Source organism: Hippopotamus amphibius, chromosome X (assembly GCF_030028045.1).
Source record: "Hippopotamus amphibius kiboko isolate mHipAmp2 chromosome X, mHipAmp2.hap2, whole genome shotgun sequence".
Classification (NCBI taxonomy): Eukaryota; Metazoa; Chordata; class Mammalia; order Artiodactyla; family Hippopotamidae; genus Hippopotamus; species Hippopotamus amphibius.
The window spans coordinates 80314197-80337630 of NC_080203.1; the positions used below are offsets into that span (position 1 = coordinate 80314197).

The window sequence follows — 23434 nt, forward strand, 5'->3', positions numbered from 1 at the left end:
GGAATGGGGAGTGCTGAGTGACATGATTTAATTTGAGTGGTGAATGTAGGTTTCATTGAGGTGACATGGCCAAAACTTGAAGGAAGTGAGAAAGTGAGCCACAAAAGTATCTCAGGGAAGAGCATTCATGGCTGAGGGAGCAGCTGATGTAGGTCCCTGATGTGGGAGAACACTTGTTATGTTTGAGAATTGGCAAAGAAGCCAGTGCAGCTACAGCAGGGGGAAGTGTGGTAGATGAGGTCTGAGAGGTAACAGCAGAAAAGATCATTTGTGATCTTATAAGTCATTAACTTATAGGTCAAATACTTTTATTATAAGTGAGATGGGGACACACTGGAGGATTCCGAGTAGGGGGGAACATGGTCTGCCTTATATTTTTATATCACATGCAAAAAAAAAACAAATAAAAATGTCTTTCTTCTTGCTTGTCAAATGAAAAACAACATTGGGGTAAGTGACCTCAGGAACAGTAGAAGGATCTTGAAAGTCCAATTAACTTTCAGCATCTTTTTTTTTTTTCCTGGACACTGTAGACATTCACTTTTTTAAAGATTGGGAAGTGCTTGATTCAAAACATTTTAGACTGGAGTAATGTCAGAGTAAATGATGAAGTGAGGAACTCCTAAAATTCTCTCCTCCATAAAATAAATTAGAAAATTGGCCAAAAGATGGTCAGAATAAACATTTTCAGAACTCTAGAAATTAACCAAGTGCTTGTAGCAATCTGAGGAGGATTTAATCAAAGCTTTATAACATTTAAACTTGCCCTATTGCCCATCATCCCCTCCCAGCTCCATAGTAACCATGAAAAACAACAGTCTGCAATGATGGTGAAAACCAGCAGCCTAGTAATCACTGGAGGAGGCAGAATGGGTGTGGGACTCCTTTAAAGCCCCCTTTTCAGAGAACTGGCACTATTTGACCTGTCTGGGAGTTCCCTGAAAGACTCCATTTTCAAACCTAAGCTTATTTAACCTGACTCAGAGTTTGTCCAGTGTGAATAGCTTTTTCCCTGGGGGCGTTTGTAGAAAATAATCAGAGACAAATGTTGAACATCAAGGCTGGCTAAGTTGGTGGTAACAATTGTGATAAACAATGAGCTAACTGAAAAGCTTAAAAAAGAAGTGAAGAAATGAGATGGCCACTAGATGCTTTGAAAAGCTCCAATATATTCCCAGGCATCTAGAATTAATATTTTTTAAGTCACTAAATAAGCAAACAACAAAAACAAGAACAAACAGCAGCAGCAACAACAAACCATGAGGTCTGGCAGGTGTAAATCCTGCCTGATAAGTAATTAAGTGTAATTGGATTAAACACTGTTATTAAAGGACAGAGATTTGAGGAATGAATTAGAAAAAACCCACAAGATACGACTATATGCTGTCTACAAGAGACACCTTAGGTTCAGAAACAGTTTGAAAGTGAAAGAATGGAAAAAGATATTCTATGTAAACAGTAACCAAAGAAGAGCTGGAGTGGATATATTTTTATCAGACAAAATAGACATCAAGATAAAAACTGTGACTAGAAACAAAGATGCACATGTCACAATGGTAACAGGTTGAATCCATTAGGAAGACATGCAATTATAAATACATGCATCTAACAACAGAGCCCAAAAAACATAAAGTAAAAACTGGCAGAAATGAATGGAAAAATAGGTGATTAAATAATAATACAAATTTAAAGATCCCACTTTCAATAAAGGATAAGACAAGTAAGCAGAAGATAAGAAAAGGGAAGTAATGAACAACACTATAAAAATTAGACTTAACAAAAAATATCTACAGAACACTCCACCACCAAAACACCATAATACATATTCTTAAGTGCATATGGAACATCCTGCAGGAAAGAACATACTTAAGGCCATAAAACAAGTCTGAATAAGTTTAAATGGACTGAAATCATACAAAGGATGTTTTCTTAAAATCAAATGAAATTAGCAATCAGAAAGTTTGAGAAATTCACAAATATATGAAAGTTAAACAATGCAGCTTAAATAATCAATTGTTCAAAGAAGAAATCACAAGGGAAATAAAAAATACCTTCAGATAAATTGAAATGAAAAGACAACATGTCAAAACTTTTGGAATTCAATAAAAGCAGTGCTTAGAAGGAAATTTATAGTTCTAAATGCCTACATTTACATTATTAACAGCTATTGAGAAAGATCTCAAATAAGTAACATAACCTTCTATCTTAAAACACTAGAAAAAGAGAGAAAACTAAAAAAGAAGAAAGCAGAAGGAAAAATCATTTTAAAAGGATATAAACAAAATGAAAAATAGAAAACAAAAGAGAAAATGAACAAAACCAAATCCTGGTTCTTTGAAAAGATCAACAAATTGACAATAGACTGACCAAGAGGAAAAAAAACAAAAAAGGACTCAAATTATGAAAACTGGGAATGAAAGAAGAGAAAATACTACTCAAATAAAGATATATTTATTGAATCATCTTTACTGAACTAAATCTTACAGAAATAAAAAAAAATTATATGGGAATACTATAGACAATTATATGCCAACAAATTGAGTAACACAGATGTAATGAAAATTACTAGAAAGATACAAAGTACCAAAGCTGACTCAAAAATAAATATAAAGTCAGAATAGACCTATAACAAATAAAGATATTGAATTAGTATTAATAATAATAATTATAGTAATAAAAATAATTTCCCACAAAGAAAAGCCCAGGGACTCATGGCTTTATTACTGAATTCTAGCAAATGTTTAAAGAAGAACTAATATCAATTCTTCACAATTACTTCCGAAAAAGAAAAAGATGAGGGGACACATTCCAATTCATTTTATGAAGGTATTATTACCCTGATAACAAAACAAGACAAAGTACAAGAAGAAAACTACTATTTTCTTATGAATATGGAAGTAAAATCTAAACAAAATACTAGCAAACCAAAAAGCAATATATAAAAAAGGATTATACCCCACAACCAAGTGAAATTTATCCCAGAAATGTAAGGTTGGTTCAACAAACAAAAATCAATGTAATATAACATTCTAACAGAATAAAAGACAAAAACCACATGTGATCTGAATAGACATAGAAAAAGCATTTGACAAAATCCACCAAACTTTCCTAATAAAAATACTTCAACAAACCAGGACTAGAAGGAAACTTCCTCAACCTGACAATGGGTATCTATGAAAAACTCACAGCTAACACCATACTTAATGGTGAAAGACTGAAAGCTTTCCCCCTAAGATTGGGAACAAGAGAAGGATATCTGCTCTCACCACTTCTATTCAACATTGTACTGGATGTTCTAGCCAGAGCAATTAGATAAGAAAAAGAAATAAAAGGCATGCAGATTGGAAAAGATGATGGAAAATGATCTCTATTCACAGACTGAATTATCTTATATGAAGAAAATTCTAAAAAATATGCAAAATAACTATTAGAGTTGATAAATGAAATCAGGAAGGATGCAGTATAATAGATCAATATACACATATTAATTACATTTCTAGACTAGCAGTGAGTAATCCAAAATAAAATGAAGAAAACAACTCCATTTTACAAAAGCGTCAAAAAAATAAAGTTTTTAGAAATAAAGTTAACAACAGAGCTATGAAACTTGTACATTGAAGACTACAAAACATAACTGAAAGAAACTGAAGAACAACTAAATAAATGGAAAGACGTCTTGTGTTCATGACTTTGAAGACTTAATCTTGTTTACATGACAAAACTCCCCACATTGATCTACAGATTCAATGTAATCTCTGTCAAAAACCCAGCTGTCACTTTTCATGAAATTGATGAAGTTTTCCAAAGCTCATATGAAAATGCAAGTGTCCTAAAATAGCCAAAACCATCTTGAAAATGCAGGACAAATTTGGAGGACTTAACACTTCCCGATTTCAAGCCTTATTATGAAGCTATAGTGATCAAGATGGTTTGTTTGTTTCATAAGGAAAGATGTATAGTTTAGTGGAATAGAACTGAGAGTTGATATAAGCTCATATATTTATGATTAATAGTTTTTCAACAAAGATACTATGATGGCTCTATGGAGAAAGAATATGCCTTTCAACAAATAATGCTGGGACAGCAAGATCTCTACAAGCAAAAGAATGAAGCTGGACTCTCACCTCACTTCATATTAAAAAAAAAAAAACTCCAAATAGATCACAGACTCAAATGTAACAGTTAAAACTACAAAATTCTTTGAAGAAAGCACAGGTGTAAATGTTTGTGACCTTGGATTAGGCATGAAGTTTTAGATATGACACCAAAACACAAGCGATAAGAGGAAAAAATAAACTGGATTTCCTCAAGATTAAAGATTTTGTTCTTTAATAGACACCATCAAAAAATGAAAAGACAACTTTACAGAATGTGAGAAAATGTTTGCAAATCACATATCTGATAAGAGACTTGTATCAAGAACTCATAAAGAACACTTACAAGTCAGTAGTAAAAAAGAAATAATCCAATCAAAACAAGGGAAAGGATATGAATAGTCATTTGTCTATAGAAGATACACAAATGCCCAACAACCACATGAAAAGATGCATAACATCATTAGCCATTAGCTAAACATTAATCAAAACCACAATAAAATACCACTTCATACCCACTAGGATGGGTATAATAATAATATTATTATTATTATTATTAAATAATAATAATAATGTAACATAATAACACATTGGCAAGGATTTGGAGAAATTCAAACCCTCATACACTGCTGATGGGAGTGTAAAATGGTGGAGTCGCTATAAAAAACAAACAAACAAAAATCTTAGTGCCTCAAAAAGCTAAACATACAGTTACCATATAACCCAACGATTATTATTCAGTCAGAAAAAATGAAATACTAATACATACCAAAACATGGATTAACCTTGAAAACATTATGCTAAGTGAAAGGATCCAGATACAAATGTCATATATTGTATTGTCCCATTTAGATAAAATGTCCAGAATTGACAAATCCAGAGACAGAAAGTATATTAGTAGTTGCCAAGGTCTGAGAGGACAGGAAATTGGGAGGAAGTGCTAATAGGTACAGGGTATCTTTTTGAGATGATGAAAATGTTCTGAAATTAGATAGTGGCAATATTTGCACAATTTCTTGAACATATTAAAAACCATGGAATTGCGCACTTAAAAAGGGTGAATATTGTGGCATGTGAATTATATGTTTAAAAAAATCCTAGCATGCCTTTTGGTGCTAATAATAGGAGTCAGAAAAGAAAATCAAGACTGCCTTGTACGCTGTAGCCCAAATGATCTAATTTAAAAGCATGCAGAAGTCTTTAAAGACACTCCAAGTCATTAATGAAGGCAGGTCTACCTTTATAAGGTCCTAAAATCAATGTCATACATTTGTAAGATGTGGTAACATTAGCAAATCCCTTCCTATACATCATCTCACAACATACCCATGAAGTAGAAAGAGCAAATAAATACCATTAACAGCTTTGTAGATGTAGAAGCAGAAGTCTAGAGAGCTTTAGTGACTTGCCTAGGTCACATGCTAGCTTTTTTTTTTCTAGCAGTGGTTTACTCTGCCATGATGCATGCATAAAGTATACTCTTTTCCAAATGAAAATGAACACTTTAACTCTTCCCAACTTCTCATCTCATTCATGTCATTATCACCCTTGTTCTTGCCTCCAGTGACAGCCAGATTCTATTACCTGCAGTGCCATGGGGTGAAATTTCAAAACAGTCCTTTGAAACTGCAGCCACAGTATTTCAAAATGGAGCCTTGAGAGTGATTAGATCCAAACTCAGTCCTCCTGCTCCTGTCTTCGCTTTTCAATCACTCCCTTGTGTCATTACCATGTAAAGATATCCAGCAGTGTATGGAAGGTGACAGACCATTATAAAATGAAAAAATGGCTATTTTTATTAGATTGTGAAGGAGACAAGGATAAAACTCATTTTTTTCATTCCAGTGTCTGGGACATAAAAAAAATTATCAATTTACATTAGTTGAATGCATAAATGAATGAATGATTGGTCTTTTAATATTTTGTTGGCCAAGACATCTCTCTGCAATGTGCTTCTTAAGGAAGCAGCTCAGGTCCTAGAAGATCATGAGGTTCTGAAAGTTTCCTAAAAAGAGGAGTTATCTTTCTGGAGTGAAAAGAATCAACAAAGAGATCACTGTAGCTGTATAAATGCTAAGTCTCATTCCTTCCTTTCATAATGACTGTTTGAAATCCTGGTTCCCCTTCAGTCTTAGTGAGTTTGGTGTGGCAGCTCTGTGGAATGCTGGCCTGGAGCCTCTTGGATGATGGATAGAAGGGGTCAAGGGAAGCCAGAGGACAAAGCTCAGCTTGCTGCCACCTCACTGTCAGCCCACCACAGTCATTACTGACCCTGGTAGCTTGGGTATCAAGAGAAAACAAAGAAAAGGACCTTGGAAGCAATTTCTCAAGGTTCCTGGGTTAGCTAGGCAGCAATGCCCATGAGCTCAAAGCAAGCATATTAAAGGCCGAGAGACAGCTCAATTGGGGAAAACAGATAAATTTTTGAGGGTGATGAAATTGAAAAAGCCCATGTATTTACAACTTAGAACAAATAAATTCATTCCAATAATATCACCGCTCTTCCCCAATTTGTATACAGCAGCTTAGGAAGCTACTCTGCTGCCAAATGCCAGATCAAAGTCATGTCTGCTAGGGATTAAAAACACTAAGTAATGAAGCAAGGGCTTGCTCTTAGAGCGAGTTTTGCTTTTGCCATAAACACTGCAACTTATCTGCACAGGCTTTTAGTAATCTTGCAGGTAAGACCCAAAGCTGAGCTGTAATAGAAAGGCACCCCTCATGGCCTCCCTTGGCCATTTTATGGCTACTGCTCAATTGCTGGAAGACAATAATTATTTCTATAAATAAAATTATCTGCCTAGCCCTATGTCTTGCAAAAGCGGTTGGACATATTGTCAATCAATTTGCAGGTTATCTTTGCAATAGACTATTTTTGGAGGAATAAAATTCATTTTTGAGGATCTCTGAAAGGTATTTCAAAGAGGTAATCATTCTGGTGTGACTGCAGATTGGAGATGTACCTCATGTTAATAAGCTGTGTATACAGAAAACATGCAAATAATGAGGAATTTGCAAATTAAACTGTTTCTCTTACAGAAAACTCTTTGCAAAAGGTTTCCAGGGTGGTCAGAGGCAAGTATTTTTATAACATAGGCATGATTGTCCTGAACGATGATAAAGAAATCACCTAGAAACTAACACAGGATACTTTGCAATTTACACAGTGTTTTCACAAGCATTGATTCCTTTAGCTTTTTCAACCACATATTATCTCCATTTTACAGATGAAGAAATTGAGGCTTAGAGAGATCAAGTGAATTTCCTAAGGTTAAATCTACCACATCCTAGCTGCTTTAAACATGTCTGAAGCTAATCAGAGGATGGCTTATCTGTAGGCTCTATTCTCTGTATATATTCCCTGATAATACTCAGCAAACGTTGGAGTTACATTTCCCAGAACAGTGAGGGTCTCCTTGAAGCAATACACCAATCACATTCTGCTCCAAAGAGGGGTCAGGTCACTCACAGGTATTCCTAGCAACATGGGTGTCAAATGCTCACAGCATCATAAAATGGTTTGCTATTAGAAGAGTGACCTTCCTCTTACTGGACATGTGTGTAAATTTTTGGCATTTCCTTAGGCCACCATAGAAGCATAGTGGATGGGTTAACAAACAAGGAAGAAGGGTTTCCAAGTGAAGATTGGGCCAAGTTGACATAACTAAAAGAGAGGCATGGGAAGACGTCTAATGTCGAAAGAAGGTTCTTTATTGTTTAATCTGGGATACCAAGGAATAGAATCCTACTTTTACTTTATATACTGGGTTTCCCATTTGTTCTCCCTTAATATTTACTAATGTGCATGTTGATGAATGAAAGGTCATTACTATTGTGTTCTGGGAACCCAAGGAATGTGCTCTATATTTACACTCAAGGTGAAGAGTGAAAGAATACTAGGAATCAAAGTAAGAGAAAGTGAGTCCCAAGGAGGACAAGAAGTTCTGGGGGACAGAACTGGAAAATGCTGTCTGACTTCTTACAGAGCTCCTCTAGCCTTAACCCTGCAGGATTCCATGTTCTATTCTAATTTGAGAGGCCTGTTTTTCCCCCCACATAGAATATAGAGTTCTTCAATAGATCTTGCAGTCTCCACCTATGCAAGAAAACCTGAGTATCTGAAAGCCACAACCCCCAAACCATGTCAGTGAATTCAACCAATAGGTAAAAGCTTCCTTCCAATTATTTGAATGTGTCTACCACCTCTAAATATCTGCCCATCACAGAGGGCAGTGGCAGCTGACCTCTATCCTGCATCAGTAGTCTTAATCCTGTGAGATGACAGGTGTGAACTTACTTGTATGTGCTGAGTCTGCCATACTGCCCTGATAGGTTTCTGATATTCAAATGCCTCATGGTTTTCTGAATTCCATAGAAACTGGCTTGGACCTGGGTGTCCCCTTAGGCCTTGGCCCCTACAAATCCATCTAAAGTTACCTATTGGTTGCCCAGAACTCATTTATCTCTCCCTAGTACAAAGTGATCTCACAAACCAAACACAAACCCACAATTCCAAGCCCTGTTAAGTAAGTGAAAAACGTTCATCTCTCTCCACAACTCTTCCTCTGCTTCCCTCTTTCCCTTCTGTCCTTTCATCCTACCAAATGCTCAATGCCTTAATTTGACCCCTGGCTCCTCAGAGCTTACCACTTTGATGCTCTATCTCTAAAGCTTCCTATTCTAGATAAGCACCTTATGTTCAGAACCTGTCCTGAATCCCTATTCCTTTCAAAATTTATGAGACTGGTGATCCTATCCTCCAAAATTCTGCCAAAGAACATACTGACAACCTATGTCCCAATAGTATTTCCTGATAATTGGCTGAATGTGTCTCAGGAAGCAGTTTTCCAAAACAGTCCCACATATGGTGAGAGTTTCAGACCCTGTGACAGATCACGTGTGGCAAGATACTTTCAAACAGAGGTGCTCTTCATAAATTCTTAAATCATAACACCTTATTTTGGCTATCTATACAGTCATCTGTCTCCTTCCATTCCTTGAATGTACCTACCATTTCTAAAGATCTGCCCATCACATGCTTTCATCCCCAACCCCTGCTTCTGATCCAGTATTTCCATTGGTGGAAATGGTCCTAAGGAAATTTTATAAAGAAAAAGAGTAAAAGTAATGTACATGAATGCAACCTAAGTACATGTAAAAAATCTAAACATCTAACAATAGAGGCCTGAGTTGAAAAAAAAAAAAAGAAACTGTGACTCTATACATTATGTATGCATGAGGGTAAGACCTAAAAGAAATGAAGACACATTTTAGTCATTGTTATATTAAGGTAGTGGACTTTTTAAAAAGCCATTAGTAGACAGTGTAAATCTTCAGATAGGTGCTGTAATTCCACATGCTTAAGATTGAAGGGTAAGGCCCACTAGGTACCAATACAATCCAGAAGAGAATTCCAATGAATTTAAAATAAAATCATGGTTTCAACAAAGTGAATCTTCCACTAAGGAACTCAGTCTAGTAGAGGGAAAAAGACGGGTAAGTATGTCACTAAAAGATAAAGCAGGGAGTGGTAAGAACCACAAGAGAGGCACCCATGAAGTGCTGTGGGAGTACAGGAGAGGGGGATGCCTCTTGATGGGGTGGAGGCTTCATGGAGAAGTGGGCACTTGAATGAGGCCTTGAAGGAAGGTGGGACTTAAGAAAAAGCACTTGAGGTAGAGGGAGGTAGCCTGAGTAAAGTTGAGGAAAGGGAAAATGGGCATGCGATGGGATAATGGGATAGTTTATATATTTTAGTGCAGCCCCCTGCAGTATTTTGTCATCCTTCCATGGAAACAATACTGATCATCCATTTTAGGGACAGAATTAAAAATGGAAAACAATTGATCAAGCTTGAATAAAATTAGATAACACTTTTTTATTTGGGGGTTGTTTAAAATCAATCAGTTTCTCTATTATTCTTAATAACATTGCTTCTTTTGGGCTTTGACTTAAACCAATCATTTGCTGCACAATCTGTCTCATTTTGCACTTATCTCTCTTATGATACTTCTCACAGCAGTATATAATTTTTGTTTCCAAGCTGATATCCCCCGATAAATGTTGAGATCTTTGCAAGAAGGACTGTGTGTCATTCATCACTGAGTTTACAGCATCAAGGAGAAGGCCTGGAATATATTAGCCTCATTGTGCACTTATTTGTTTTCTCCCCTTGGACTGAAAGTATGTTTTACTCCTCTCTTTCTCCCTAGCACTTAGCACAGGCCTGGCATATAATAGATGCTGAATGTTTGTTGAACTAAGATGAATTAGTTCCCTTCCTGTTCTCTTAATCCTCTAGCCTCAGTTTCCCCATTTTTAAAATAAGGGTAGTAAGAGTATCTACTACCTCATAACATCGTGAAGATTAAGTAAGCACTTAGTGTAGCGTCTAACACATAGAAACTGTTCTGTAAATATTAGTTGTTATAATTATCATCATCAGTATTTTTTGTTATTGTTAATAAAGCATCCAGACCTGCTCATGGAAACAGTTCCCTCAAACTGTGCCAGCCTTGGTCAGGGTTGTCCTTGGGTATGGGGAGTTATGCCTGTAGATTTTTCTCTCCCCTGTCCCATCACACTGCTTCTGCTGTGCTTTAATACCCTGTGTAGTGTAAAACTGTAGCTGACTTTGGAGGGCATGTCCACCAGACTAGAAGCTTCCTGAGGACAGGGACATCTCACACTCATCTCTGGGCCCACACAGGGCATCATACAATACATGCGTGTTTAAAAAAATGAGTGAGTGAAAGCTACTCACCTCCAGCTCTTCTTCCCTGACACTAGACTATATGAATACAAATGGCTATAGTCCAGAGCTCCCTCTAACTAGGAGACCGGTCCTAGGGAGCCCTGAGTTGCCTACCTCTGTGCTACCCCTCATAGCTCTAGCTAACTCCTTTTAGGTCTTTGGTACTTGGGAATAAATATATCTGCAAAGCTGCAAAACTATTACAGTCTGAATTATGTCTGAAATATGCCATATGTCTAAAAATAATTACTATCAAACTATCCATGTAAATAGCAACAGGTGAATTATTTAATTTATACTTGCATTTTTACAGTGAAACCATGGGACCCCTGGAAACATGCTGAAATCTGACATGGAGCTGATTTCTCACTTACACATTAAGAGGCATTGTCGACAGTGTTTGGTTCACTTTTTCAAAAGTCTGGCACTATGTAAGAAAACTTCTAGTTGCCTTATCTCATGTAATCCTTAGAATTTCTCTGGTGGTCATCATTATCCCAATTTTACAAGTGAGAAAACTAAGGCTCAGGAAGGACATGTCATTTTCCCAAGATAACAGAGTCAACAAATGTTGGGTTCAAATCAAGTCTTTTATGCTTATATCAATAGGGCTTCCAAGTAGAGAACACTTTTTTTTGTAGGGCTCACTAGGTAGGTGAGAAATCATTCCACATCTCCATACCCCTTTCTATTGTTTTCTGCATCTATCTCTGCTCCCATGGAAGTATAATCTGAACCTAAACTTGCTGGCTAGTCCTTATGAAATTGCAAAAGAGACAAGAAAATCTCTTTCTGAGTGCCATGGGTTACAGAGGAGTTTCTGGGGAGCCATGGAAGCTATAGAGGTGGGGTGGCAGAAGAGGCCTTGTAGGACAATGGAAAGTAGGAGGGCTTTAATCATAAGCAACACAAATGAAGGACTCTGTATTTTGAAGCTGAGCAGAGCTAAGGGACCTCAAGGACTGGATATCCACTTACCGATGGGCCCTGGGGGCCCTAGGCAAGGTGCTAACCTCCCTTCCCCATATAGGGTTTTGGACAAGATCTGAAGGTGATTCAGTTAGGATTAGAGATAAGTAGTATGCTACATGGTGGTTTGGGTTGGCTGGTTTTTAAAAGGATCAAAACTAAAGAGCAGGTGTGGATGGAGGGATATAAAGCCAATCTATGGGAAGCAGAATGAATGACAGTACATCACCAGTTTCATTTTATACACAGTAAAGTCACAGGCCATACCAAGGCATTATCCAATTTTTTAAAGAAATGCCCCTCCCTCACAAATAATAAACAAAACAATAACACTACAACCATACCATATTCCTCCAAGGGGTTCAAAGCACTAAGAATGTAGGAGACAGTACTCTAGATAAAATATAATCCAGCTTGGTTTTAAAAAATATCCATCTGGCTGCAGGAAAATAAGCCTTCAAATTTTATTTACACAGGTGCTGGCTCAGGTTTCTATTGAATCTGGCCCCAACATACTTTTAAGACACGCCTCTGGCTGGATGAGGGAAACCAATGGCTGAAGAATGTGGAGGATAATTTATGATCCCTGTTAGCTTCTCCTGGCCTGTGGCTGTGAATTTGAATTTACCAGAGAGGTCAGACAAATCTTGTTGCAGACAAAGATACACAGAGAGCTCTGACACCTTCAAGTCTAAATCCCAAAACTCAAGAAAGGCAATGAACACATGCTTGCTGGGCTTTCTGGGGAATGTTACTCATAGTGCCCAGGGAGGCAAAGAGGAAGGAAGAAGAGAATGGCCTTTGCTATGTTCTTATACAAATGCTTATAAAAATGTTGAAGATAAGTGGTTGTTTGAGAATCTTACACCAACCCAAGGCCTTCTTTACCAGGGAACTACCATAAGTATTACCTGCCACCTCTCCTTTCTGCTACTCAGGGGACACCATAAGCATATGTGTGACAATGACCAAGGCTTCATTCCAGTAGAAGAAACCAAAACTTATTGGGCACTGGAGCTGTGTTACATATCATTTAGTTCTTACAACAACCTTGTGACTTATTACTATCCTTACAGAGGCACAAAGAAGTTAAGTGACTTGTTCAAGGCCCCATATCTATTAAGTCTTGGATCTAAGGATTGGATTCAGGTCTATTTTTCAAGGCTGATGCATATAAAGTAAACCACCGGCCAATAGAAACATTTGGAGTATCTATAAAATTTTAGAGATGTGTTGTTAGAGATTTAGGTTGTTATAGATTTATTGCTAAAATATTCAAGATCATTTAGTTCAATCCTTTTATTATTTAGATGGAGATTTTGAAGTGAAAAGAAGGACTGAGATATACCTAAGACCACATGATAAGTCAATGGCAGAACCAGAGCCCCATTTGGTGCTCCTGCACTGCATCTTATACCACTACCTAGATAGCAGCGTGCTTTCAAAAAGCCCAGAGGATAGAGTAGGACAATGATGTACAGCTCAGCAACGGGGTGGGGAGTGCAGGCATAAAGGCCAACTGAAGGCCAGTCAAGGGACCTGCTGCATCTGAGGAGGTTCCCCTCAACCACCTCCGGACTCTAGAGTGTTCCTTAAACAAGCATCTTGCTTTCATGCAGCCCTGTCTTTGGTCAGTCTGTTCCATCTTCTTGAAGTTCAATTACTGTGTTTTGTACCTGGCAAACTATTATACATCCCTGAAGGCCTAGATCAACCCTTAACTTCTCTGTGAAGCCTTCTTAAACATTCCAGGTAAAATAACTCATTCTCTTAATCTATCTGCTCAGTGGATTGTGTACTTACTTCTAGTACAGCACTTATCTCACTCTATTATGTTGGAAACTCTGTGTCATATTCACTCCACAGCCATGAATGAGTTATATGACTTTGGGCAAATCACTTTAACTCTTCTGTGCCTACATTCCCTCGTTTGCAAATGGGGCTAATGATAACACCTACATCATAGGGTTATTGTGACGACTGAATGAGAAAATGTCTACAAAGCAACTAATACATACTGAGTGTCCAATGACTAGTTTTTGTTATCTCTTATCCCAGTGTCTGGTATAGATCTAGTGTACACAATAAGTAAGCACTATTTGTTGAATAAGTGGATGCTACCTGGGGAAAGTGCCAGTCATCAAATAGCCATTTTAGATATCCCTGCAGTCAAGATAAAGGTTTATTATGTTGCCTCACATAATTCTTGGAGGTTCCAAGGCAACAATCTCTGAAGCTCTGCTGATCAGCTGTGAGGCTGGAGAACCCTTCAGACAAGAAACAAGAAATGGCTGGGAGGCCCTCATTTCTGCCGTTTATATGTTCTATGAACCTGGGAAAGTCAATTCCTCTCTCTGGGCTTCAGTTTCCTCATCTATAAAATGGCTTTATCAAATTTTTAGATTTCTAAGTTCCCTTCCTTCAAATTTTAACAGATTAGTATGTAAAGATCCTGTGATTCCAAGCACTGCAAATCTTTTAAGTATTTTCATTAAATAGCTCATGGCTGAATCAACTGCCCAGGAAGTGAAGGAACTTGTCAACATGGCACTATAGAAATGTGCTTATCTAACTTATGGACCTGTCAGAGGTCCACAGTCTCCAGGTCTCACATCCATGTAACACAGTGAAATCACGGTTCGTTCACACTATGAGGTGTCCCAGGATAGGAAGGATAATACAAATTTTAAAACCCTGATAAAAGAGAACAATATTTTGCCTCGAATTTTAGCTCTGTCCTGAAAGACAATATTTTCTGGTTTATGACACCAAAGAGGAGGGGAATGGAGTTCTCTTGCTCCTGGCCTCATGGAAAACATTCTGTGGCACACTACTCTGAGAAGGCTGAACGCAAAGAGTCAAGGAACCACGATTCTACCATTTGTATCCATACACCCTGTCTCTGAGTTCTTCCTTTAGCTTGGTGATGAGGAGTAAAATTCTCATGAGCACAGGTGTTAAATCATGCTTCTTGTTCTGTGGTTGTGTGATGAGAATGAATTAAGAGCTACCAAGCCTGGTTTCATCAGAATTATAACTTTCCTTCTGAAGAATAAGAGTTGGTGGAAGCACTATTACTCACATGTCCCTAGCCCTACCGAATGAAGAGTTTCTGGTGAACCACCAGCTGTTTTAAGTATCTGGGGCTTTTTAAGGACAAAAGCTCCCTGTGATGTTAGTGCTACTCATTGGCTCCTTGGTTTCTCCCCACAATACTTAAGTTGTTCTTAATTTCCTTCATTTGTGACTCTGTTGTTTCTCTTCACTGTTGTCTTTCTTGTTTGCCTAGGCATTGCAGTTTCTTTTTGCTTTAGGTTAGCATGTTTCTATATTTGAGGGGTAGCTGTGCTGTAAGAGAGTGACTGCTAGCATTGAACCCAGAAGACCTGGGTTTAAATCCAGATATTCCACTTACTACCTATTGATTAACTGACAAAACCTGTTTTCTTACATGGCAAATCAAGAGGATGACCTCCCCTTCTGTTCCAGGTGGTTGGGACGTTAAAATGGAAATTGGATATGATGGCTCTTCATCCACTGAAGAAATTTAAAGGTGTCCAGGGTTATGATCCCTAAGCTACTTTAGGCAGGCTCTGTATCTTGAGTACGTGAGCCTAATATCTCATGTGTAGTAAGCACCCAGAAAATGTATACTGATTGAATACACGAGTAGATTACCACCAGGCCTGTTCTTATGAAGTACTCAGTACAATACAGGCACCAATCTAGCCAGAAGCTGTGGTGATTCCAGTGGGATGCATTAGGAGTCAAGACATGGGCTGGAAGAAAATGGACTGAGAATTTTAATCTCCTTGCTCCCTTTATAAAGAATCATTCACCTCCAAATCTCAGTTTCCTTTTCTGGATAGGAGGAAGTTTCCTTCTCTGTGCTCTCTTCTGGCAGATAGAAAGCTTACCTGCCTCCTTGGAATGCTGAGAGAAGTTGCCTAGCCATGAAGAGAAGGAGTATGAACACCTGAATAATAGGTTCCAGAAGTATGCACACACAGCTATTAAAACTGAAGAGATTGTTTTTTTGAAATAATGGCTTCTCCCAGAATTCAGTTATTATGAGGGACAGTGTATTTCTTGCTATGGGACTAGACTAGAGACCAGAGAAAGAAGAAATAACTTCTACCTCTGAAGAAAAAGTGAGTCTAACACCCTTGCAATAGCAGCCAATTGTTAAAATCTACCACCCAGAGTTTCACAATTATCAAGAGATTCTGTGAGGGATTAAAAAAGCTTCTGGCTGCAGTATATGGATAACACACTGGGGAATAATAAGGCAAGGTGGAGGGAGACAATGGACTCAGAATATCTTGCAAGTGACACAGAAATTTCTTGTTAATCATTGCTTCATAACATGCACATGCTATAAATAAGCAACCCCAGGGCACTATAGGCCAGTAATGGCAAATTCTTGACATGGCTCCCAAATTGGGCTCCAGTAAGAGACTTGGGTGGGCATCAACTGGAATGAGTTACAGAGCTAAATTGTTTCTTCTGCAGGCCTGTGGTCTAGTCTTGTTATAAGGAGGACCAGAATTAAGCTAGCAAATGTGTAAAGACAAAGAATCATGGGGAAATATATGATAGATTCATAACTCAACTGGCCACCAGGGCCCTGCTTTCTGTGAGACAGAGAGCTTTTCCATAACACTTAGTACCAGATAGTCCCCAAAGCCCTTCCTCTTTACCATCTGGGGTATATGTGGCATCTGGCAAAACTCATTCATGTATATTTTATAGTTATCCACATGGTTACAGTACAGAAGTCTAAAAAAACATGTAGAATATTTTCAACTTCTCCTCTGCATATTGCAGGGGTGAGTGACCTACAAGATCATCAGAAAAAAGGTATCCTCTTCTAGCATTCCTAGATTTATTTTTCTCCTGTTTAGTGAAAAAAACCTCAGGACCTAGATGCCACCAGACCAGGCATTCTAGGCAAGCAAGGTGTACAACTGGCCAACTCATAAAAATGTTTAAAATTAGATAATCTAGAGAGTTACTAAGACACCAGGAAACCGGAAAGAGCAAAATTTACTATGCAGATTTGTAAGCACAGGAGTGACCAAGCAAACTACAATTCACCAGTCAAATCCAAAGTGTTGCTTGTTTTTGTGTGGCTCAAGAACTCAGAATGATTTTTAGATTTTAAATGCTTGAAAAAAAATCAAAAAATAGTATTTAAAGGCATGTGAAAATTAAATGAAATATAAATTTCAGTGCCCCTAAAGTTTTACTGGAGTACCCATTAGTTTTGTCTAGGGCTGCTTTCATTCTACAAAGGCAGAGCTGAACATTATAGTCAGAGACCATATAGGCCACAAAGTCTAAAATATTTACTATCTGGCCCTTTACAAAAAAAAGTTTGCTAACCCCTAATCTTAAGTCCAGCTGTGATATTTAAGAAAAACAGGCAGATAAAAGATAATAGGAGCTTTGTGAAAATATCTCTAGGCCTTGTGCAATCAGGATCAGTCAACTTCTTGGCCAAAAATACCTGATTAAGGCTCTGTTGAAGTTGCTAGTAGATCCTTCTAGCATAGTTAACTTGCCCCTGGGAAATATTACTCCAAAAGTCAGGGAGTGAAGAGGAGACTTATATGTACCAAAAACTCTCTGCAGGACTCCAAACAAGAAGTAACATTCAATTCCACATGAGTTGAGGTGGGAAAGAGTAGATTTAAAGGACAGAAAGAGTTCAATGAGGGTTCACTTACATTTCTTCCCTCACAAAAACCTGGGGCAAGAGAAAGAATCAAAGCCATACTTACATAAAATTTGCCAAGGATACTAAATTGGGACATATTGTAAACATCAGTGAGGATGGTGTAATTCTTTGAGTTCAGAATGTAAACTACAGTTTCTGTTTTATGATGTGTACCAAACAGTGCTCCATGTGTACAAAACAAATGGATGTACAATCTCCAATGCTTTACTAGAAAATGTCTGAAAAATAGTAAATTCTTGAGCACAAAATGCACATGATGAATTAATTAACCCTCTTTGAAACATGATGAGGTAGAGATGAGGATTCATATCCTGATTTTCCAGATGAGAAAATGGAAAAGAAAGGAAGTTATCCAGCCATGGTCATAATGCTGGGAGAAGAGGGAATTTCAGAGTCCTGACTTTTAACCCAGCCCATCCACAGTGCACTCTCTCAGTTGGCTCTATTCTTATCTGAAGCTTGATTTTTTTAAGAGAATGGGAGCTAGGATTCACCATCTTCTAGGAAAACAAAACCAAATGTGCATACACGTATAAATGCACGTGTGTTTGCTGAAATAACAGTGATGGTGTTTGGAACCTGTAGAATTGTCACAAAAAGTCTAAGCTGAAAAGGCATTTTAAAAGTATCTAGTTTAACTCCTTTATTCTATAGACAGGGAAAATTGAGGTCCAAAGGGGGAAAATTTCTTATCCGATGTCACACAACTAAACCTCCTCTGAGCCCCTACCTTGCTCATGGATATCACATTTCTTTGACTTCCTGGTCTTTTTGATAGCATCCAACATGCCTTCTCCTTTCACCTCCTCACTCATTCTACCCAGCCACCACTAGCTGATTCTCTACATGCCTGTTTTGAACCCACAGACCATCCACTGAACTGGACATACATGCACATACACAAAACAAAACAAAACAGAACATTCTTTCACTAAGTTTCCATGAAGCAGATTTTAATGCTTTTTACCCCCTTGGCCTATTACCATTATTTTTTAATCTCAAAATATGCAGATCCTTCCCTGACTAGCCGCACCCTCACCCCAAACTCCCAGCATTACTGACAATGAGAAAATGTGTGCTCTTCTCTTCTTCCTCCTCAAACAGGAAAACCTGGCTAGATTACAATCGACTCTGTGCTGAGCCTTGCACCAATGACAGCATTAAAGCCTCATGGTTTATGAACTACCAAAGCTAGAAATGGATTTCTGTCTGACGTGCCAGGCTTTTAAGTCTTGTACCTGTGCCCAGTCCAGCGATTTCTGAAACCATGAATAAAGTGGTAATCAACACTCTGAATACTCTGTCTGAGTTAACTGACAATGACAAACAAATGAAGAAGAAAAGATTTGTGCTCCCACTCCCTCCAAGACAGGTGGAATTCCAAGTTTGAACAAGGCAGATTCAGAATCACCTTCAGAAAGGCCATTTGGGCAACAAAGATGCATTGTAAAAATGAAAAAAAAAATCAATAAATGTCCTCTGCAGGTAATAAGACAGCCCCCCTGCCTTCAAATAGAGATAATAATGGCAGTAAACTCCAGCCACCAAGCTTTACAGATGGGAGGTGAAAGAAAACACCAATAATATTTTTTTGCTTCATTTCATGTTTTTTTTAAACCACCTTTTCCTGTCCCTCAAAGGGCTCAAGACTGGAACCTGGGGTTCACGTTCCAAAGGAACCAATGGGCTCCATAGTTTTGCAATGAATCCACTGGAGATTTTAATATTTCAAGCAGTTTAGAGAATTTGGCTCCATGAGCTCACAGAGGCTTATTTTCTCAAAGAAAATATTACCAAATTTCCCTAACAAGTGATTCTAGGGTCTGAAGAATTTTGAGACCTTGTTGGATTTTCAAGTGCCCAGTAATTTGAGTGATTACCCCTCCCCCCAGCTTCTTTGTTCTCAAATAGTCCAAGATCCACATAATAGCAGAGCTCCTCCCAGGCAGCCTTGCCAGCTGCCCTTCTGCCTGCCTCCCTCCTTCAGCCCTAACTTCTTCAGAAAGCTCCCATGTGGGATATGTTATGACAGCAAAATCTTCCCTTTCACAATATGGTTGATCATTTCCACTGTTTTCCAAAAACAGCAATATCATGACCCAGATTTGTAAAACCCAGAGGCAGCATCAAATACAATCTAATCTATCTGACTATTGAATTTGCTTTTTTGCATGCTTTCTTGAACTCTTTTCCCATCTGATATGGCTGCTATTACTGTGGTGCCTGGGCTTACTGACACATTAGCTTCAGATGGGTGCTGTGGTTCATTCTCTGCTCTATAGATAAGGCCTACCTGATGACAGGGTATGGGGAAGAGACAGGTTCTCACTGGAGAAGTTGGGGTGATCTGAAGTCTTTGGAGCTACTCCTGATTTCCTTTTCTTACAACCATTCTTTTGTGAGTACTCTTAAGAAAGGAAGGCATTGCTCTCTGTCTCCTTCCAAAGTGCCTACGCCCAGGCACTGGGGCCCTGGACTTCATACTGCCCAGTGTAAGCAGTAGCAATGTGCCACTCAGGGCTCTGGGTGGAACATGCAGCATGTCTTCATTAATACTAAATGTTAGCTGTTTCCTTGTTGCCTGGGGGACTGGAAGAAAACAAAATAGCTTTCCATTTTATAGGTATTCCTCCAACCTGGCCAAAATGGTGAAAAGATAATCATCAATCTAATTGGCTATCAATAGGGAGATCAGTTAAAGGGCACACACTTTCTACCTTTTCTCTAGATACCAAGAACTCTGTGGTGCTTCTGTTGTCTTTTGGTGGGTGTCATCACATTCCTGCTGAAAGGTGTGGCCTATATACCTGCCACTTTCAAGACTGTCCTCAGGGATTGTAGCCTTTATTAAGGAAAGACTGTCTGTTTTGGTTCTGACTTGGAACTCAAAACTTCTAGGCCAGTGAGAAGGAAGAAAAAAGGTCTTGGCAGGAAGTACTTCCTTTGTGGAAAGTGGAGGCACGAGTAGATACTGGTGTTTATTAGCAACTGGGTCTGCTCCTAGAGCAAAGCATCTCTGTCTAGAAGCCGTTTATCAGTGTCCCTTTGAGAAGAAATCCCTTAGTACAGGATGTGGAATGAAGTGGATGGGTAGGAGGCTTAAGCCCAGGGAGAATGGGAAGCACTAGGAGGCACTAGCATACATAGGAGGTTTGAAAGTGTGAGTTCCTGCTGTAAGATGTAGTCCGAGCACCTCTGGGGGCTAAGCAGGCTAAATAATACTAAGGAGCCAGGGTTTGAGCCCACTTAGCTAAATATAAGATGCAACTTAGCTTAGGGTTCTGGACCAATGGACAGGGCCTGAGGGCAAGTCTCTGGGAGAGAATAAAAGTGTTTCATCACTTTCGGTCCTTACCTACCTCGGAGCTATTAATGCAAAGAGGCACCAAGCAGTCAGCAGCAGGAGGGAGCAGGTGCATAGACTGATGGTCTGCTGAGCAGTGAGAACACTTCCTTTCTGGGGCTGAGGCCAGAAAGCCTTCACTAAGGAACAGTCTCGTATTCACCACAGAGAACAGGCTGGGGACTCGGTTGGGATTTCTCCACTTCTAACCTCTCTAATAAGGACAATTTTTTCCCTCACTAGGCAGGAGAAGGGAACACAAGCAAGGAGGAAATTAAATCTTTTCAAATCATTAATTCTTCTTTCATTCCTAGGATCCACCAATCTCCAAGCACCAGCTGGGACCACCTTCATGGCCTGCATTGCCTATACTACCAAGGCTGCCAAAGCCAGGGGACAAGCAAGTATGAAAACTGGTGTTTTTAGGCTTTCAAGTTCTTTAAACTGGCCCTGCCAGTGACCTTGTCCCAGAGATGGTAAAATCCTGAGTCCTGATAGACTGGTGTCTCTTTTTAGAAGATAAAGGAGAAAGGGAAACAGAAGTGAGTGTCCAAGACCCTTTACCTTCAGCGGCTCTTTTAAAGAAGACTTTGCAGCTTCCACAAGTGAGAGCTCCATAGTGACAACCAGAAGCTTCATCCCCACAAATCAGGCAGGTCTTCTGGGGTGGAAAGTAATAGTCGATTGGCAGAACATGGTCCCTGGTAGTCTCCAAACTGAAAAAAGTAAGAGGAACAATGCAACACATGTCAGTGGTTGGCAGAAATAGGAGGGTAAAAGTCTGAAGGCTTCAGGAGATGACTGCATGTGTAAATTATTATTTATTGCTTAACTGAATCAGTGTGAAGATGAATTTTCCTTGGACTTCTCCTAGGGATTATGGTTGTAGGGTTTCCTATCATGTGGACAGAGCCCTTTTGGATCCTGCAAAGGGATTTGAGAAGTTCTCTGGAATCAGCCAATCTCATGGGCTATGTCTACGTGAGGGAAGGATGAAGGCAGAAACCTGGGGCTAAGGTCTTTAACTTAAGGTGGTGGTAAGGAAACAATTTCAGAGTAATTAAATGGCATGAACTCAGCCCTAACACCTTACTTTATCCAAAGGGAGACCTATGGTAAAACCATACTAAGCATCAAAGCAGTTTGATGTGTTTTGCTCTAGTTCTCTGAGCCTCACTCTCATCTATAAGTCGGAATAATATCACCCATCCTACTGAATTACTTGTGTGAATGGAGATATAAAGCTCTTGAAATGAATACAGAAGTGAGGGCTCATGATTAGTATTATCATACCAGTCTTCTTTGATCATTTTTCCTTTCCCTCACTTTCCTTAGGAGTCTATCTAGATCACATGGACATCCCCCACCCCCATTCTATAACATAAAGTAGCAGAATCCATATGCCTGAGGATTTTACTGTGAAATGATGCACAATGATGCTGGCAATCTATCAGGCAGCCATCTCAACACTTAGCCATTAGAATACTCAGGTTCCTTGGGCTAGGATGGAGCTTCAAAGGTCACCTAGTTTAACTGCCTATCTTTAAGACGATCTGTGTCTGTGTACTTCCAAGTGGACTGAAGGAGAGGACCAGAAAGCCAATCCTAAAACCTTAATGGAAAGGTAGATCTTAGTCTTCCATAGTAATTAATTCAAGTTTAAACAAATGGAATATGGTTCATACTACCCAAAGGCCACCTTTCCCCCCGCCAAGTCCTATGTCTAATCATTAAACAAAACTTAAGTGATTTCTTGGGTTAATCTGCCACAGGTAGGTGGCAACTGCATATTCTCTCATCCACAGCAATGCATTTTTATGAGTACTTCTTTCTTACTAAGGAAAGAAGGAAGGAAAATAAGCCCTAATGGCAGCCTGTTAGCTGTGTTGGGTGATTTTAACTCCTCAAAACAACTTTGTGAGACATTTTTTCCTCATTATTATATCAGATGAAGAAAGTCAGACTCAGAGATGAGAGGCTCAAAACTATTTGACACCAAGCCCAGAACACTCTGACTCTAAATCTAACACAATCTCCATTACCTTATTGTCTTCTTAGTACTCACCTTCACTTTCTACCCATGGCTCTTTGGTTATCATGCTCAGCAGTCATCAGAATCCCTCAAAAGTATGAAAGGTTATCCTCCCCTCAATGCTCAGTGAGAAGCCCTGGCAGGGCAAGAGCAAAGAGGGCTTTCACTGAGGCTACACCTGACAAACACTTTATCTCTAAAACACCAATATTCACCTTTATTCACATCCCAAGTACAACAGAAAGCACTCAGAAAGTTCTGCTGAAATGCAAACCCAGCAGCTGATTATGGTGGCCTATCTCTTTTCCCCATAATCCTTCCCTTTCCTACCTTAACTGGAAAGCCATCAGGAGTGTGTCCACCAAACCAAGACTAGGAGGGCCACAAATTCCACGGGAAAAGAGCTGATTTCCCATGTACAAATGGGCCAAAAACTAAGAATGGCATTCCTTTGGCTAAAAATATCATTTCCTTGGGTAAAAATTGTGCCCCCATGCTCATT

The 23434-nt window shown here is 38.9% G+C and overlaps 1 protein-coding gene across 1 annotated transcript in view; it reads right to left on the reverse strand.

The window, feature by feature from the left end:
- The window catches only part of AR (androgen receptor), a 187411-nt gene that overhangs the window by 60843 nt on the left and 103134 nt on the right, over positions 1 to 23434 (reverse strand). The window contains exon 2 of the mRNA XM_057718446.1: positions 21465 to 21616. Coding sequence (XP_057574429.1) covers positions 21465 to 21616 — 152 coding nt within the window. The remainder of the gene's footprint in view (positions 1 to 21464; positions 21617 to 23434) is intronic.